This window comes from Mus caroli, chromosome 5, assembly GCF_900094665.2.
Source record: "Mus caroli chromosome 5, CAROLI_EIJ_v1.1, whole genome shotgun sequence".
Classification (NCBI taxonomy): Eukaryota; Metazoa; Chordata; class Mammalia; order Rodentia; family Muridae; genus Mus; species Mus caroli.
The window spans coordinates 7945221-7961331 of record NC_034574.1 but is presented as its reverse complement, the minus strand read 5'-3'; the positions used below and the strand labels follow the sequence as shown (position 1 = coordinate 7961331).

At 35.4% G+C, this 16111-nt stretch overlaps 1 protein-coding gene across 1 annotated transcript in view; it reads right to left on the bottom strand.

Moving 5' to 3' along the window:
* Positions 1-16111, bottom strand: part of Sema3d (semaphorin 3D) — a 186624-nt gene that overhangs the window by 31151 nt on the left and 139362 nt on the right. The window contains exons 9-11 of the mRNA XM_021162841.1: positions 6902-7016; positions 5600-5669; positions 1492-1636 (exon numbers count right to left, since the gene is read on the bottom strand). Coding sequence (XP_021018500.1) covers positions 1492-1636; positions 5600-5669; positions 6902-7016 — 330 coding nt within the window. The remainder of the gene's footprint in view (positions 1-1491; positions 1637-5599; positions 5670-6901; positions 7017-16111) is intronic.

The following is a 16111-nucleotide window of genomic DNA, read 5'->3' as shown; positions in this document are numbered from 1 at the left end:
ATAGTCACCCTGGCTCCTGAAAGTAACCTCTCACAGAAGTGACACTGGCAAACCTCACTGATTCTGGAAGCTAGATGTAGATGTAAAAATTTCTGTGGTCTCTCAATGGGCTATCTCTGGTGCTTTCTCATTTTCTCCAGAAAGTTCTTGCAATGTTGGACTACATTAGACTAATTGGAAAGATTAAGTCCCTCTTTACAAAGACAAAATAGTAAGTAATATAAATATATAGATATCCTTAAAAATAGTAAATATCTAGTAATCAAGACAGAACATCCCAGAAACAAATTTATATTGAGAAATAATGAGAGGAAAATACAAATAGTTGCAAAATAAAACAAATTTAATTATGCTATGTAACAGGAAACAAGGAATAGAAGAAAGTCCTAGAACCAATTATTTCCCCTCTAAAAATAAACACGAAAAGTAAATACCAAGTATAATATATATCAATTGCAAATTTCCTTTTGATATTATTTTTAAATTTCTTGGTGGAAATATTTAGAATAATATCTAAATAGATATACAGGACACTAACCTCCTTGATATTAAGTTTTGAAGAACCTTTCATTTACCATGCATATACAGAGGTGTGAACTTCAGTTATTTTTGTGCATCTATATGTGTGTGCATGTCTGCATTCACATGTTTAACTGTGCTTCTTTATGTGAAGGCCAGTATCAATGTGGTGTCTTCTTCGATTGTTGTATGCCTTATTTTGGAAGACAGTACCTCTCACTGATCCTGAAGTTCAGGCATTTGGATGGATTGGTTGGACAGAAAGCCCAAGAGATCTTCCTATCTCTTCCTCCTCCACAGTGGGATCATGGGCGTGCACTACAGCACCCACAGTGGGATCACGGGTGTGCACTACAGCATCCAGCTTTTTATTCAATTTCTAGGCATCTAAACACTGGTCCTTCTGATTGCACAGCTACATGAAGCATCTCCCAAGCTCCTGTTTTGTTTTTTGGTTTTTTATTTTTAAGCAAATGTATAAATTCTAAAAACATTCTACTTTTAATCATCTATCTTTAAATATGGTTTGTACCATTTGAAAATAATTTTGGACTAAGTCATTTAAATGAACCATTTTAAAGAATCAAGTCTTAAAAAATAAAGAGCCAGACACTAAGACACTTTAGAGATGTATGGAAGATATACACAGACATGTATGAACAAAACAATTTCTCAGTTGGCATTTTCATCCAATTTGTAAAATTTGCATTATATACAACTAAATTGATATATCTGAGTTACATTTTGTAATGCATCACAACATAGTCCAGTGTGTTCTTTAGTACTTAAAATTATCATTCAATATTCTTTAACTTCATTTGAATAATGGAAATACTAACATAGCACCATAAACAGATAATTGTTTCAAAATCAACAGCACATGTGGCTTTAAAAGCGTCATAGTTGGTAATAATAGAATTAGGAATTGGATATGGAATTAGAAAAATACTTCAGGTTTTGCTGGGTACATACCGTTCCAGGTCGGGGGTAAGGTATCCTTCCATCATATTGCACCCAGCGGTGGTCAGCACTTTCCTTATGAGCATAGGGACCATTAAAGACTGCTCGGATATCAGCCATGCTGTACACACAGACAGCAGAGCCTTTGAAGATGGAGCTGAAAGAGAGGAAGGTGACCCATTCATTCTCCCGCTGAACACATATCTGCCCCTAAGAGATGTGTGGAAAATGTGTCGCACACTGCTGTTGACAGGCACTGCAGAAATATGTGTCTGTGCCTTGAAGGAGCTTATAGGCAAGTAATCCTGACTGACGTGATGATGGTAACTACCTGACAGGTAGGGAAGGGAAGCCTACATCGGAAATGGGCCGCCAAATGCATTATCAGGAATCACCATGGAAGAGGTAATGTCCACACTGACACCAAATTTTTAGTAGGAAACATTTGGTACAGTGGTTCTCAACCTTCTCAATGCCGTGACCCTTTAATATAGTTCTTCATGTAGTGGTGACACTCAACCATAAAATTATTTTTATTGCTCCATCATAACTAATTTTGTTAGTTATTCGTTATAATGTAAATATCTGATATGTAGAATATCTAATGTGTGACCCCTGTAAAAGGGTCCTTTGACTCCCAAAGATATCATGACCCTCAGGTTAAGTAACATTGATCTAGAAAAACTATATTGTAGAAATGATTAGATATGATTCTTACTCACATATTGTTTAATTTTAAAATCATTATACTTATAAAGCACTTAAATATAAAATTAAATTATGTTTAAAATATTTGGATGCAAGAAAAACAGGATCATTTATCTGTCTTTTGAAATGTTTTATTATATTTGTTATTATTGTATTGTTTGTATATGACATGTAATTCTGGGTGAATGGCAAATTTCATTATAATCTTCAAGTATGTGTTGAGGGGACAAAACTAATGGTGTTAGGTTTGTGTGACAAGTGTGAATACTGACTGAGCCACCTTCCTTTCCATTATCCATCTATTCAAAGTGATTGCACATACCAGATTTTGACATTGAATGTATTGTTCACATGATTTTGTTAAAATGATTTTTATTTTAGGAATTATGAATTATAGCCATCTACTTAATACTGAATATGATCACAACCCTGTGGTTTCAACAGGAATACTAAGCATGTAAAACTTCCACAGGAATTCTGAAATTCTACAAAACAGAGATGACAATAATTAGGACACATCTGGCATTTCTTTCTTGCTATATTTCTGGAAAGCAAAATGCATTTCCTTTAAGGCTAAGACATTCTGCAAAGACTGTTCTTAAAATTAAGATGAACCTTTCTGACCAAATGACATCATCCTGACTTTACACAAACAAGCTAATCATTCTTTAGCATGAGAAGCTCAGTCATTAATATTCTTGGAATGATTATAAGTGAGAAGCTTTAGAAGGTAATGGTAAGCAGGTATCTAGGAGGAAAGTGATACTGTGATAATAGTGATATATCTGCATATTATATTTTAAAGAAATAATGCACCATTTTTAAAGGTTAATTAAATTTTTTTCTTACTAGATAAAGGATATGACTTGAATTCCAAAATTACATCAGTCTTCATGGCAGCATTAAAAATAAAACAACAAAGAACACCAGGAACAAAGACGTGTAACTTCACACTCTGGGTGGGCAGAAACTTGATAGGAAAAGAAAAAAATTAAAGCACTATCTTGGGGCTCTGTCTCCCTTGCACATATCTAAATCTTGTGTGTGGAACACATTGACTTCAAAGCAAGATTTTGGATGGAAACAGGCCAAGAAAACTAAAGCTGAGACACTTGAACCACTACAGGCAATTGCTCCTCTTGTATCCTTTTGTAATGCATTGCACATGAATAGAAAAATTGATTCCCAAAATGCAGCTCTTAGGCTGTCTTGTTAATGCCCATATTAAAATATTTCCATCTTCAGTTTCATAATTAATCAAATACTATTTTATAATGTATTCTGAGTCCATAGGCAATTTCTCCTCATCTTGCTACAGAAAAAAAAAAGCTAAAAACTGCAAGATTTTATTTAAAGGAAGATACCAGAGTCATTTCTATCCTTGTCGATAGCAATACCTCAAAGTCCTCCAGTGCTAATGCCAACGCACAATGATAAAGAGTTATGGGACGATATATGCAAAACTGAAAAGTGTTCCAGGCATTCACTGGAAGTGGCTGTGTACTTTTAACACACCAAACATTAGTCATCAAATTAAATAGGACGAAGACAGTAGGGAACACACCTTTAAAAGAGATTTGTGGGTGCCTCTACAATCTCATCGAAGTCAAGGTAGAGCATCAGTGATATGTAAAAGGCGAAAATCAGATGAGAATATAGGTATAAAGACGAGGAAACCTTCAGACAGGCGTTGTTGATAGGAACTAGCAACTTATCCAACTTATCGTAAAGGGTAAGTTAGTGGAATTGTCAGAACAACCATGTCTACCTGTTCAAGTTCACAAAGGGGTACAGATAGGATAGTTTGCGATATGATAAGGTTCTAAGTCAAGAATGCACTATCTTATGATGCATTAGAGCTTTGTCAATGAATTCAGTCCTTGATTTATTTGTTTCCTTTGTACAACCTCTTCGGCCACACATATAGAAAGCATTAATTATGAGTATTACATATATATGCTTTTGGTATCTAACAATTTTATCCTGTGACTTCATTTTGGAGATATGCTTACTCATATGTGCAGTGGCCAGAGGTTAGATGAGTCACTGAATCATGTGTAGCAAAAGTAGACTAAAAACAATATGGATGTTCAGGGGACTGGGTAAAAATTATCTGTGGTAATTGGGATAGAGGCAACCATGCTGATGTAAAAGGAACAGGCAGGAATAGACTTCTAAGAAATGAGAAAACCAAGGTGAAATGGTAAAGATATGTGTGCTATGCAACTATGAAGGAAAATTTAAAAGAACCTCTAGCTATTGTTATAGTGTGAACAGGAGGTATCCCTAACATGCTCTTGGTTTTAAATAACTGGTCCTAAGTAGTTAGTACTATTTGGGGAGGTGGAACCTCACTGGAGAAAGTGTTTCCCTGGAAGTAGGCCTTGAAGATTACACCTCAACTCTGCTTCTGGCCCAGGTTTGCTTTGCTTTAAAATCTCAAGTGTGAGAAAGCTCCCGGGGCATGCCTGCTTTACCATAGTAGATTAAATCTTTGGAGGGAGATACATTTTTCTTATAAGTGTCCTCTGGGATATTCAGTTAGAGTGATAAGAAAAGTATCTAATATAACTATGCTAGTTTGGGGCTGTGTGTGTAGGTTAGAGCATCGGTATTAGCCTATGACTGCCAGGGAAACAAGCAAATAACTACTTGACTTATATGCAAGCAAGTTTTCAAGGAATAAATGCATTCTCTGTAGGGCAGAAGAGATGACTCAGGGTTAAAAGTACTTGTTGCTTTTGCAGAGTATTAGAGTTTAGTTTCCCAACATCCACTTTAGGCAGTTGATAGCTGCCTGTAAATCAAATTCTAAAGTATCACATGTCCTATTCTGGTCTTTATGGACATCCACACACAAGTTTAAATACCCACAGAAACAAAGACATAAACATCTCACACACACACACACACACACACACACACACACACACACACACACACTGCTTTTTAAAGCTTGAAGTAAGAAAATACAGAATAGAGTGCCTTTAGACTAGCCAGGTGTGAGAGTTTGGCATAGCGCCAGAGAGCCTCATTATCTACCACAGACAAACCACATTCACTTTGGTGGCCTTTCTGGTGTGTCTCCAACTATTCAAACACGAGGTTAATTACTAATATGAATGCATTTAATAGATATGATCAAAAGACACGGTCATTTGATGTTAGGGAGATTATCTTCAATAATCTGGGTGAACTGAGTCAGGTCATAAGTTATACATATCTACAGATTCTGCTGTTGAAATCTTGGGCCACGCTGAGAATTCAACTTCCCTGCCTTTTCTCAGCAGCCTGCCTTTTGGATTCTGGAATTGCCTAGCAAAGTCTCATGATCCTATACCCCAGTTCCTTACAATACAACTCTTCAGACATTTACAAAAAAACTTTAAAAAGAGCATTGTGTTCAACCTACCTGGTTGTGGTAAAGACTCCATATACTACAGGATTTCTTTCATCTCTCGTAGGGAGTAAGTAAATATCTTCTGTTAATTGAAAAATAATTATTTATCACATATTTGTTTTACAGTATTACTATTGTCTTTTAATAATTTATAATACTTTATGAACTCTAAGTATATAATAAAATAATGATGAATCACTACAATATTAAGGAATTAAGGGTAAAAGCTTTCTTACCAATTATGTGACATAACCTTTATTGGTATACTTCAAACAAATATAAAAGAAATGACTCAGTTGGCAGTCTTCATGACTCTTTCCAATTAAGAATATGTGACTTCATATAAAATCAAAACCACAGACTGGGAGAAGATATTACTCACCAGTTTAAAAACATGTTGTGCTGTGATGGCTTCAAGATAATGTTTCATATGAAACTAGCTGCATGCATATGTAGTGAATACAGCACTGATAGGGAAGAAGTATTAGAATGTTTTAGAGGATTATGTGAGATACAGATGTGTTTATTTTCAATATGAATAAATCACATAATACTTAGGGAGTAATTGGAGGACTTATTCATTTTGTATGTTTCATAAAAAATTAACACATAGGAAGTTAATAATGTTGACTTTATATGCAACTAATATCTTTCCAGAACTAAATTTAAGAGGAGCAACAACAAGAAAGAAAGAAAGAAAGAAAAGAAGGAAGGAAAAAAGAAAAGAAAAGGTAAAGAAAAGGAAAAGGAAAGGAAAGGAAAGGAAAAGAAAAGAAAAGAAAAGAAAAGAAAAGAAAAGAAAAGAAGAAAAGAAAAGAAAAGAAAAGAAAAGAAAAGAAAAGAAAAGAAAAGAAAAGAAAAGAAAAGAAAAGAAAAGAAAAGAAAAGAAAGAAATCTGTTTGGAGCCTCTCTGAAGGATCTGAGTCCGATGATAATGATCAAGTCTTCCACATTCCCCAGCAGAGGGCATCATCAGAACAAGGAATACAAACTTCCTCCCTGTTGCTCCAAACCAGGAAAAAGAAAAGGATTGGGTGGATAGACTGTCTAATCGCATCACCTCTCATTACTATAATTTTGCTTTCTTCATTTAATTTGAGAATCTTTCAGATACATGAATACTTCATTATATTGTACATCTATACTGAGGACGAAGGCTTCACCTGTGCCGATGTCAATTTAGTAAAGAACAATTCCCTCAGGCTGTGTGTGTGTTTGTGTGTATCTGAGTATCTGATGCTAAAATAAAATAAATGTTGAATCACTCAATGAAGTAGTTACGCTTTTCTAAGAAACAATGGATATGCGACTTACGGAGTTCATCAAAATGGGTATCTGCCCCATCGCTTCCAGGAATCGAGCAAATCAGTCTTGCCTTTAGAAAAGTTGTCCATTTGTTTATCAGACTTCGTTGCCCACCTACATCATTCTAAAAGAACAGAAAACAGAAAAGTTAAAAAGTTACCAATACGAATCTATATCTAACAGGACCAGTAGGCATTACAGGTAGTGTCTTATTAATATTACCTTTACAAGGCATGAAGCCTTAATATGTACTTCAACTCCTCCGTGATGGAAAGGCTTTCACTCAACCGTAAAAGTTGTCCTATGCTTAAGTGAATGCAATGCAAGCAGTTTAACTCTCATGAATGAGTTAATGCACGCAAAACTGCAGTAATCAAAGCAGGCTGGGATCAATCCTATGTCTGCCAAGGTTTTGTTTCATGACTTAGAAAATGCTAATACATTTCTAGTTTGTCATTGACCAAATATGATTAATGACTTGAAATTCAGTTATTTTGATGATCAGATGGAAAATTTTGCATACTATATTTAGTATACTGCGAGACAACTTGAGTTCAATATCCATTAGAAAGACTTATGTATCATTTATGTATTTATTTTAATGTTTTTAAAAAAGGATTCATTATAGAGTTAAAAGTAGTCTTTCTTAAACTGATGTATTACTAATTAAACATCAAGGAAACATAAGTATACACATACATAAGAAAATAATTTTGAATATTAATCGGCATAAAACTTCTACTCAAAAGTAACTTTTATTTAAAATGGTTTTAAACATCAAGACAAATATAAATATCCATATCAAACAAATAGGATAAACAGAATTATGTTCCTTTGTATACTGTTTATAAGACTTAAAAAATGTATTTGAGTAAGTTAGCTTTTTATGTTGCTCATAATAAATAAAATGCAGATGATTCATGGAATGTACACATTAAACATTTTATTTCAATAAAAATATTCTTAGATTTAGTTTCTATCAGTTTACTTATATTTAACTAAATCTTTTGTCTTTCTTCATTCTAATTTTTAGAAAAGTTAATGAAAACTTAATTGACAAACTTTATATGTGAATACCTAGCACCTACCTTCTCTGGGCTGTTTAATGTCTATAATCTAGACCAAACTGAAGAAAATATATGACTGACTACACGAAGCAAGAAAACTGAGTCCACATATGTATACATGTATGTATGTGCACATACATATACATTTATTCTTGAAAAAAGAAGACACAGAAGGAAGAACAGAGAGCCTCACATCTTCAGAGAAACTACCATAAAGCACACAGTTGCACAATATACAACATTCATTTAAAATCTTCCCTATTCAACAGGAATAGCTCTTGATCAATATAAAAAAATGAAGTAATGATTATTATTTTCTTAATTTATTTTTTAAAATTATAACAAATAACAATATAAAGTAAAAGATAATTTTAAACTTAAAAGGTATTGATCTTGAATAAAAGTACACTTCATGTACTTAATAAATTAAACATAAAACCTCATAGTTTTTTCTCACTTGTTAATCTTTGTAAAAATATGACATAGGCTCTCATTTTGTAGCCCTTTCTAGCTTCAATGGAACTCACTATATAGACCATTTTGTCTTAATCTAGCAGAAATCCTGCTTCTCCTGACTTCCCAGAGTTGGAATTAAATGGGTGAACAACCACACTCAACAAGTATCTCTTTTCTCTAAACCTAAAATGATTCCAAGGCATTAGAACAATAGAATATATTTTTAGGTTAGTGTATATGTGCTCGAGGTTACACATAAAAATGTATATTTATATGTATATGCATATGTACAATAAAAACACAGTGCTTTTTTAAGTACATAGAAAGTGCTTAAAATCAAAAGAAACATAGGAGGGATTTAGGTGAGGTTTTTGATGTTTTGTTTTATCAAGTATGCCATTTAGAATTTCTGCCTTTTGATGATAGTAAAATCAACTATAGTGTTTAAATTTAAGTTGTTTTAAGTTATCATGAGAAAATCAAGTTCTTAATTTCTTCACCTATTAGAATATTCTTGGTGTATCTTCAATTAGATGCTTAATACACATATTTAATAGTTAAGAAATAACCAGCGTTTAATCTTCAATAACTATCTTCAATTAGATGCTTAATACACATATTTAATAGTTAAGAAATAACCAGCGTTTAATCTTCAATAACTATCTTCAATTAGATGCTTAATACACATATTTAATAGTTAAGAAATAACCAGCGTTTAATCTTCAATAACTATCTTCAATTAGATGCTTAATACACATATTTAATAGTTAAGAAATAACCAGCGTTTAATCTTCAATAACAACATAAATAATAGAAAGCCAACATTCACATGGAAATTAAACAACACTCTACTCAATGATACCTTGGTCAAGAATGAAATAAAGAATGAAATTAAAGACTTTTTAGAGTTTTTGAAAATGAAGCCACAACATACCCAAATTTTAGGACACAATGAAAGCATTCCTAAGAGGAAAACTCATAGCCCTGAGTGCCTCCAAAAAGAAACTAGAGAGATTTACACTAGCAGCCTGACAGCACTCCTAGAAGCTCTAGAACTAAAGGAAGCAAATTTACCCAAGAGGAGTAGAAATAATCAAACTCAGGGCTGAAATCAACCAAGTGGAAACAAAAAGAACTATTCAAAGAATCAACCAAACAAGGAGCTGGTTCTTTGAGAAAATCAATAAGATAGATAAACCCTTAGCCAGACTCACTAGAGGGCACAGGGACAGCATCCTAATTAACAAAATCAGAAATGAAAAAGGAGACATAACAACAGATCCTGAAGAAATCCAAAACACCATCAGATCCTTCTACAAAAGGCTATACTCAACAAAACTAGAAAACCTGGATGAAATGGACAACTTTCTAGACAGATACCAGGTACCAAAGTTAAATCAGGATCAGATTAACAATCTAAACAATCCCATTTTCCCTAAAGAAATAGAAGCAGTCATGAATAGTCTCCAAACCAAAAGAAGGCCCAGGACCAGGTGGGTTTAGTGCAGAGTTATATCAGACCTTCAAAGAAAACCTAATTCCAACACGTCTCAAACTATTCCACAAAACAGAAACAGAAGGTACTCTACCCAATTCATTCTATGAAGCCACAATTACTCTGATATCTAAACCACACAAAGATCCAACAAAAAAAGAGAACTTCAGACCAATTTCCCTTATGAATATTGATGCAAAAATAATAAAATCCTCGCAAACCGAATCCAAGAACATATCAAAAGGATCATCCATCCTGACCAAGTAGGCTTCATCCTAGGGATGCAGGGGTGGTTTGATATACGGAAATCCATCAACATAATCCACTATATAAACAAACTCAAAGACAAACAACATATGATCATCTCATTAGATGCTGAGAAAGCATTTGGCAGAATCCAACACCCCTTCATGATAAAAGTCTTGGAAAGATCAGGAATTCAAGGCCCATACCTAAACATAATAAAAGTAATATACAGCAAAACAGTAGCCAACATCAAAGTAAATGGAGAGAAGCTGGAAGCAATCCCACTAAAATCAGGGACTAGACAAGGCTGCCCACTTTCTCCCTACCTATTCAATATAGTACTTGAAGATTTAGCCAGAGCAATTCGACAACAAAAGGACATCAAGGGGATACAAATTAGAAAGGAAGAAGTCAAAATATCACTATTTGCAGATAATATGATAGTGTATATAAATGACCCCCAAAATTCCACCAGAGAACTCTTTAACCTGATAAACAGCTTCAGTGCAGTAGCTGGATATAAAATTAACTCAAACAAATCAATGGCTTTTCTCTACACAAAGGATAAATGGACTGAGAAAGAAATTAGAGCAGCAACGCCCTTCACAATAGTCACAAATAGTATAAAATACCTTGGTGTGACTCTAACTAAGGAAGTGAAAGATCTGTATAATAAGAACTTCAAGTCTCTGAAGAAAGAAATTGAAGAAGATCTCAGAAGATGGAAAGATCTCCCATGCTCATGGATTGGCAGGATTAATATAGTCAAATTGGCTATCCTGCCAAAAGCAATCTACAGATTCAATGCAATTTCCATCAAAATTCAAACTCAATTCTTCACTGAGATAGAAAGGGCAATTTGCAAATTCATCCAGAATAATAAAAAAACCTAGGATAGCAAAACCTATTCTCAACAATAAAATAACCTCTGTTGGAACCGCCATGCCTGACATTAAGCTGTACTACAGAGCAATTGTGATAAAAACTGCATGGTACTGATACAGTGACAGATAGGTAGATCAATGGAATAGAATTGAACAACCAGAAATGAATCCACACTCCTATGGTCACTTGATATTTGACACAGTTGTTAAAACCATCCAGTGGAAAAAAAGACAGCATTTTCAACAAATGGTGCTGGCACAACTGGCAGTTATCATGTAGAAGAATGAGAATTGATCCATTCTTATCTCCTTGTAAAACACTAAAATTAATAGAGGAGAAAATGTGGAAAATCCTCGAAGATATCGGCACAGGGGAAAATTTCCTAAACAGAACAGCAATGGCTTGTGCTGTTACATAAAGAATTGACAAATGGGACCTCATAAAATTGCAAAGGTTCTGTAAGGCTATAAGACAAAAAGGCCACCAACAGACTGAGAAAGGATTTTTACCAATCTTAAATCTGATAAGGGACTAATATCCAATATATACAAAGAGCTCAAGAAGCTGGACTCCAGAAATTCAATAACCCCATTAAAAAATGGTTTACAGATCTAAACAAAGAATTCTCAACTGAGGAGTACTGAATGGCTGAGAAACACCTGAAAAAATACTCAACATCCTTAATCATCAGGGAAATGCAAATCAAAACAACCTTGAGATTCCACCTCATACCAATCAGAATGGCTAAGATCAAAAATTCAGGTGATAGCAGATGCTGGTGAGGATGTGGAGAAAGGGGAAAACTCCTCCATTGCTGGTGGGATTACAAGCTTTTACAACCACTCTTGAAGTCAGTCTGGAGGTTCCTCAGAAAACTGGACATAATACTACTGGAAGATCCAGCAATACCTCTCCTGGGCATATACCCAGAAGAAGTTCCAACTGGTAATAAGAACACATGCTCCACTATGTTCATAGCAGCCTTATTTATTATAGTCAGAACCCAGATGTTCCTCAACAAAAGAATGGATACAGAAAATGTGGTACATTTACACAATGGAGTACTACTCAGCTATTAAAAACAATGAATATTTAAATTCCTGTACACATGGGTGTATCTGGAGGTAATCATCCTTAGTGAGGTAAACCAATCACAAAAGAAGCCATTAGATATGCACTCACTGATAAGTGGATATTAGCCTAGAAACATAGAACACCCGAGATGCAATTTGCAAAACACAAGAAAATCAAGAAGAGGGAAGACCAATGGGTGGATACTTCATTCCTCCTTAGAATAGGGAACAAAATACCCGTGAAAGGAGTTACAGAGACAAAGTTTGGAGCTAAGATGAAAGGATGGGAACATCCAGAGACTACCCCATCCACGGATTCATCCCATAATCAGCCACCAAACCCAGTCACTATTGCATATGTCAGAAAGATTTTGCTGAAGGGACCCTGATATATCTGTCTTGTATGAGGCTATGCCAGTGCCTAGCAAACACAGAAATGAATGCTCACAGTCATCTATAATATGGAGCACAGGGCTGCCCAATGAAGAAGCGAGAGAAAGCACCCAAGGAGCTGAAGGGGTCTGCAACCCTATAGGTGGAACAACAATATGAACTGACCAATACCCGCCCCCCCCCGAGCTCTAGCTGCATATGTAGCAGAAGATGGCCTAGTTGGCCATCACTGGGAAGAGAGGCCCCTTGGCATTGCAAACTTTATATGCCCCAGAACAGGGGAATGCCAGGGCCAACAAGTGGGTGTGGGTGGGTAGGGGAGCAGGGCAGGACGAGGGTATAGGGAACTTTCGGGATAGTATTTGAAATGTATATAAAGAAAATATCTGATAATAAAAAAATTTTTTAAAAATTTTTTTAAAAAAGAAAAGAAATAACCAGCCTTACAAATGACATTGACAAAGTTGTTTAAACAAGTTTGGAGAGCCAAGGATACAGAGCTTCTGCTGATGTGCCCGAACACTGAAACAATGCAGCCAGGTGTGTGGGAAGAGGCAGACTTTATACCAGGTCTCTACAAAGCCAGGCAGTGTCAGGGTACTCGTGAAAAGATTAGTTGCAGAAATGCCCAGGGGCTGGGAATTAGGGGGAAATACAACAGACAGACCAATCCATGACATACTTAGAGAACCAAGACAAAGATGACCTAGAAGAAAACTGGGATTAATTAAAGTAGTGAAGGAAAATGTTAGAAAAGTAAATTAGGAGAAGACCGAGGGAGGCTTTCATATGAGGCCAAGGTGCCTGTGTGTTATTAAGTACACAATGAAGAAGCACTTGGAGATTGTAATTAGGAAAGAAATGAAATAATTATATTTGTCTTTGAGAAAACCACATAGCATACTTTAATGTCACTCTAGTAACGTGGATGTCTATAACTGCTCTTAAGTTTCTCTTGTGTGTGTTTATTATTTGATTAGCATTGCTTAAACAATATTCTACCTAGCTATTTGACAATTCTGATGTCCCTGAAGATGGAAAGGCAGACTAATCTAACATATGGCTTTTAAGTGCTCATATTTAAGAAAGTATCATTCTTTTCTAAATATACTGGTGGCTAGAATGTCAACAAATATTAAAACATTTCCTCTGCTTCTATTTTTAGTTTCATCTATAGTAAAGATGAGAAAATTCTAACTTACTAGCTCCAAATTTGTTGATTAAAAAGATATTTTTACACTGTTTTGTTTTTTCTTTACTTGACAATTAAAAGTTTCAACAACAACAAAAAAGTTTCAATATTTTCACGAAGTAACCTTTGCTCTTGCCTCCCTACCCAGAAGCCTTGTCCAGTCACTTAAGTAACAAAAGATAAAAACAAACAGAGAAATCTATCCCCGGAAGTTCTCTGCACCAGACTTTGTCTTTCTTCTGCGAGGAAGTGTCAGTTGGACTTTGTTATTCAGCTCCCAGACCCTGTGTTTGTTTGCAAATCCACAAAATCCCCTCTGAGAACTTTAAGCTCAGAAGAGGGCTGAAAGAAGATAATCACTCTTATACTAAATTGTCATGTCTTCACTTGCTTTTGTGAAGTTCTAAAGAAGTCAAGGTCTTGTGAACACAAAGAATTTATTATTGAAATGTCAGAATCGGCAGCTCATGATCACTAGTCAGTTCTGTGTGCCCCCATTCTAGTTATCACAGCCTCTGGGTTGTAAGAGCCTCTGGACAAAGGTGCACATGAAAGGAACAAAGAGGTAAAGATAAGGAAGTCTGGCTTCTTGTGATCCATCTGGGTGGTACCCAAAAAGGATGCCTGTGTTTAGTCACCTGCTTGGGTATTGACAACATTTTATGAACTGTTTTGACCTAGTAATGAGTGGATCAGTCACAATATATCCTAATGGATAAACCATATTTCTTCTGTGCAAGCAAACTTAGATTCATATAAATATGTAAAGAAGTTCAAAGCTGTCACACATGAGTTTCTATGAGTGTGTCTTGTGACCTTGTGGATTACAATTCTGGCTTCATATGCTAAATATGGTTTAATCTGTGTTTACTATAACTTTTGTGGATCTCTCAGCACCTTGTATTGTCATTTTCACCTCTTGATTGTAAAACAAGACCTAGACAAATATATTAACTGACCTTAAGTTGTAATGAAAATCGATAAAATTCTCAAAGTGCCTGAGAATTTATTGAAGTCATATGTTCAGGGGAGGGAAATGGACTGAGTAGGCAGAATGCCTGGGAACCATGTACAAAGATAATTGTGGCTAGTTTTCTTCTCTGTACCTTTTCCTAATGATTTACACATGTATATCTTTGCCTTTTCTTTTAAGGGATCTTCTCTATCTATTGTTAGTAGGTAGTGTCTTAAGGTTTGTTGTGAAAAGACACAATGGCCAAGGCAAGTCTTACAAGAGATAACATTTAATTGGGGATGGATTACATGGTCAGAGATGTAGTCTATTATCATCATGGAAGGAAGCAGGGTAGCATCCAGGCATGTGGCGCTGAAGGATCTGAGAATTCTATATCTTGATCTTCTTGCAGTCAGGACAAACTGACTCTTCAGCACTGGTCTGAGCTTCAAATCCCAAAACCACAGTGACATACTTCCTCCAACAAGGCCACACATCCTAACAGTATGACTCCCTATGGGCCAAGCATATTCAAACCAACACAGTGGAGATAATGATTTTTGGCTGTCTAGCTACCTGGAACTTACTTAAGATTCCTAAGTATCAGAAAGTCTCTGATATCCTTGAAAGCAGTAGAGAATTGATACCAATAGGCCTGATGTTGAAAAAGGGAAGACGAGTCTCTGTGACAGGCATTCTTTTCTAAAGACACAAGTGCCTATAACTCCAGTTTTTCAAGAAAATAGATAATGGTACTTTTCTTGTGCTGTCTCACCCATTTCTATGTCAATCACTGTGGCTTTAACATTTGTTTCAGCAACTCACTTGAGAGAATTATTGAGTATAATATCATGTGAATATTTAACTGAGTTGCTCCTAAATTGATATTGCTATTAAATCAATATTTTCCCTTTTATTTTCATTTTTAGTAGTAGGAACAGTTATGTAGTTCTTCCCCTGAATGATTTATAAGAAACCACAATTTACTGCAACGACACGGTGTAAATAACTGGGAAAGGGTGATATTGTTTTCTCATTTGCTTTTGAAGGGTATAGCTTACAGACATACATTGATTCCTGCAATGTACAGAAATATCCTCATTCAATCTCTACTTTGTAGTGCATTTTTAAACATTTATTTTATTTCCCCGGAGGAGGGGGTTATAGGAGACACAGCAGAAATCAGTTTTCTCCTTCAACCATTGGGCTCTCATGCTTGGTGGCAAGCGGTTTTTACCTGTGGGGTCCTCTTACCCATCCCTAAAGTACTGCCATTAGCACTCCTTCTAAGGTCCTCCCCCACAGTAACCTGGCTGCAGCCAGTGTGCCCGACTCACTATGAAGGGCTGTTTGCCCTGCCTCACTCTCTTACTTTCCTATATTTCTATTTTCCTTCTCTCTTATTCTCTTACCCTGTCTCCCTGTCTGTCTCTTCTCTCTTCATTCCCTTTCCCCTC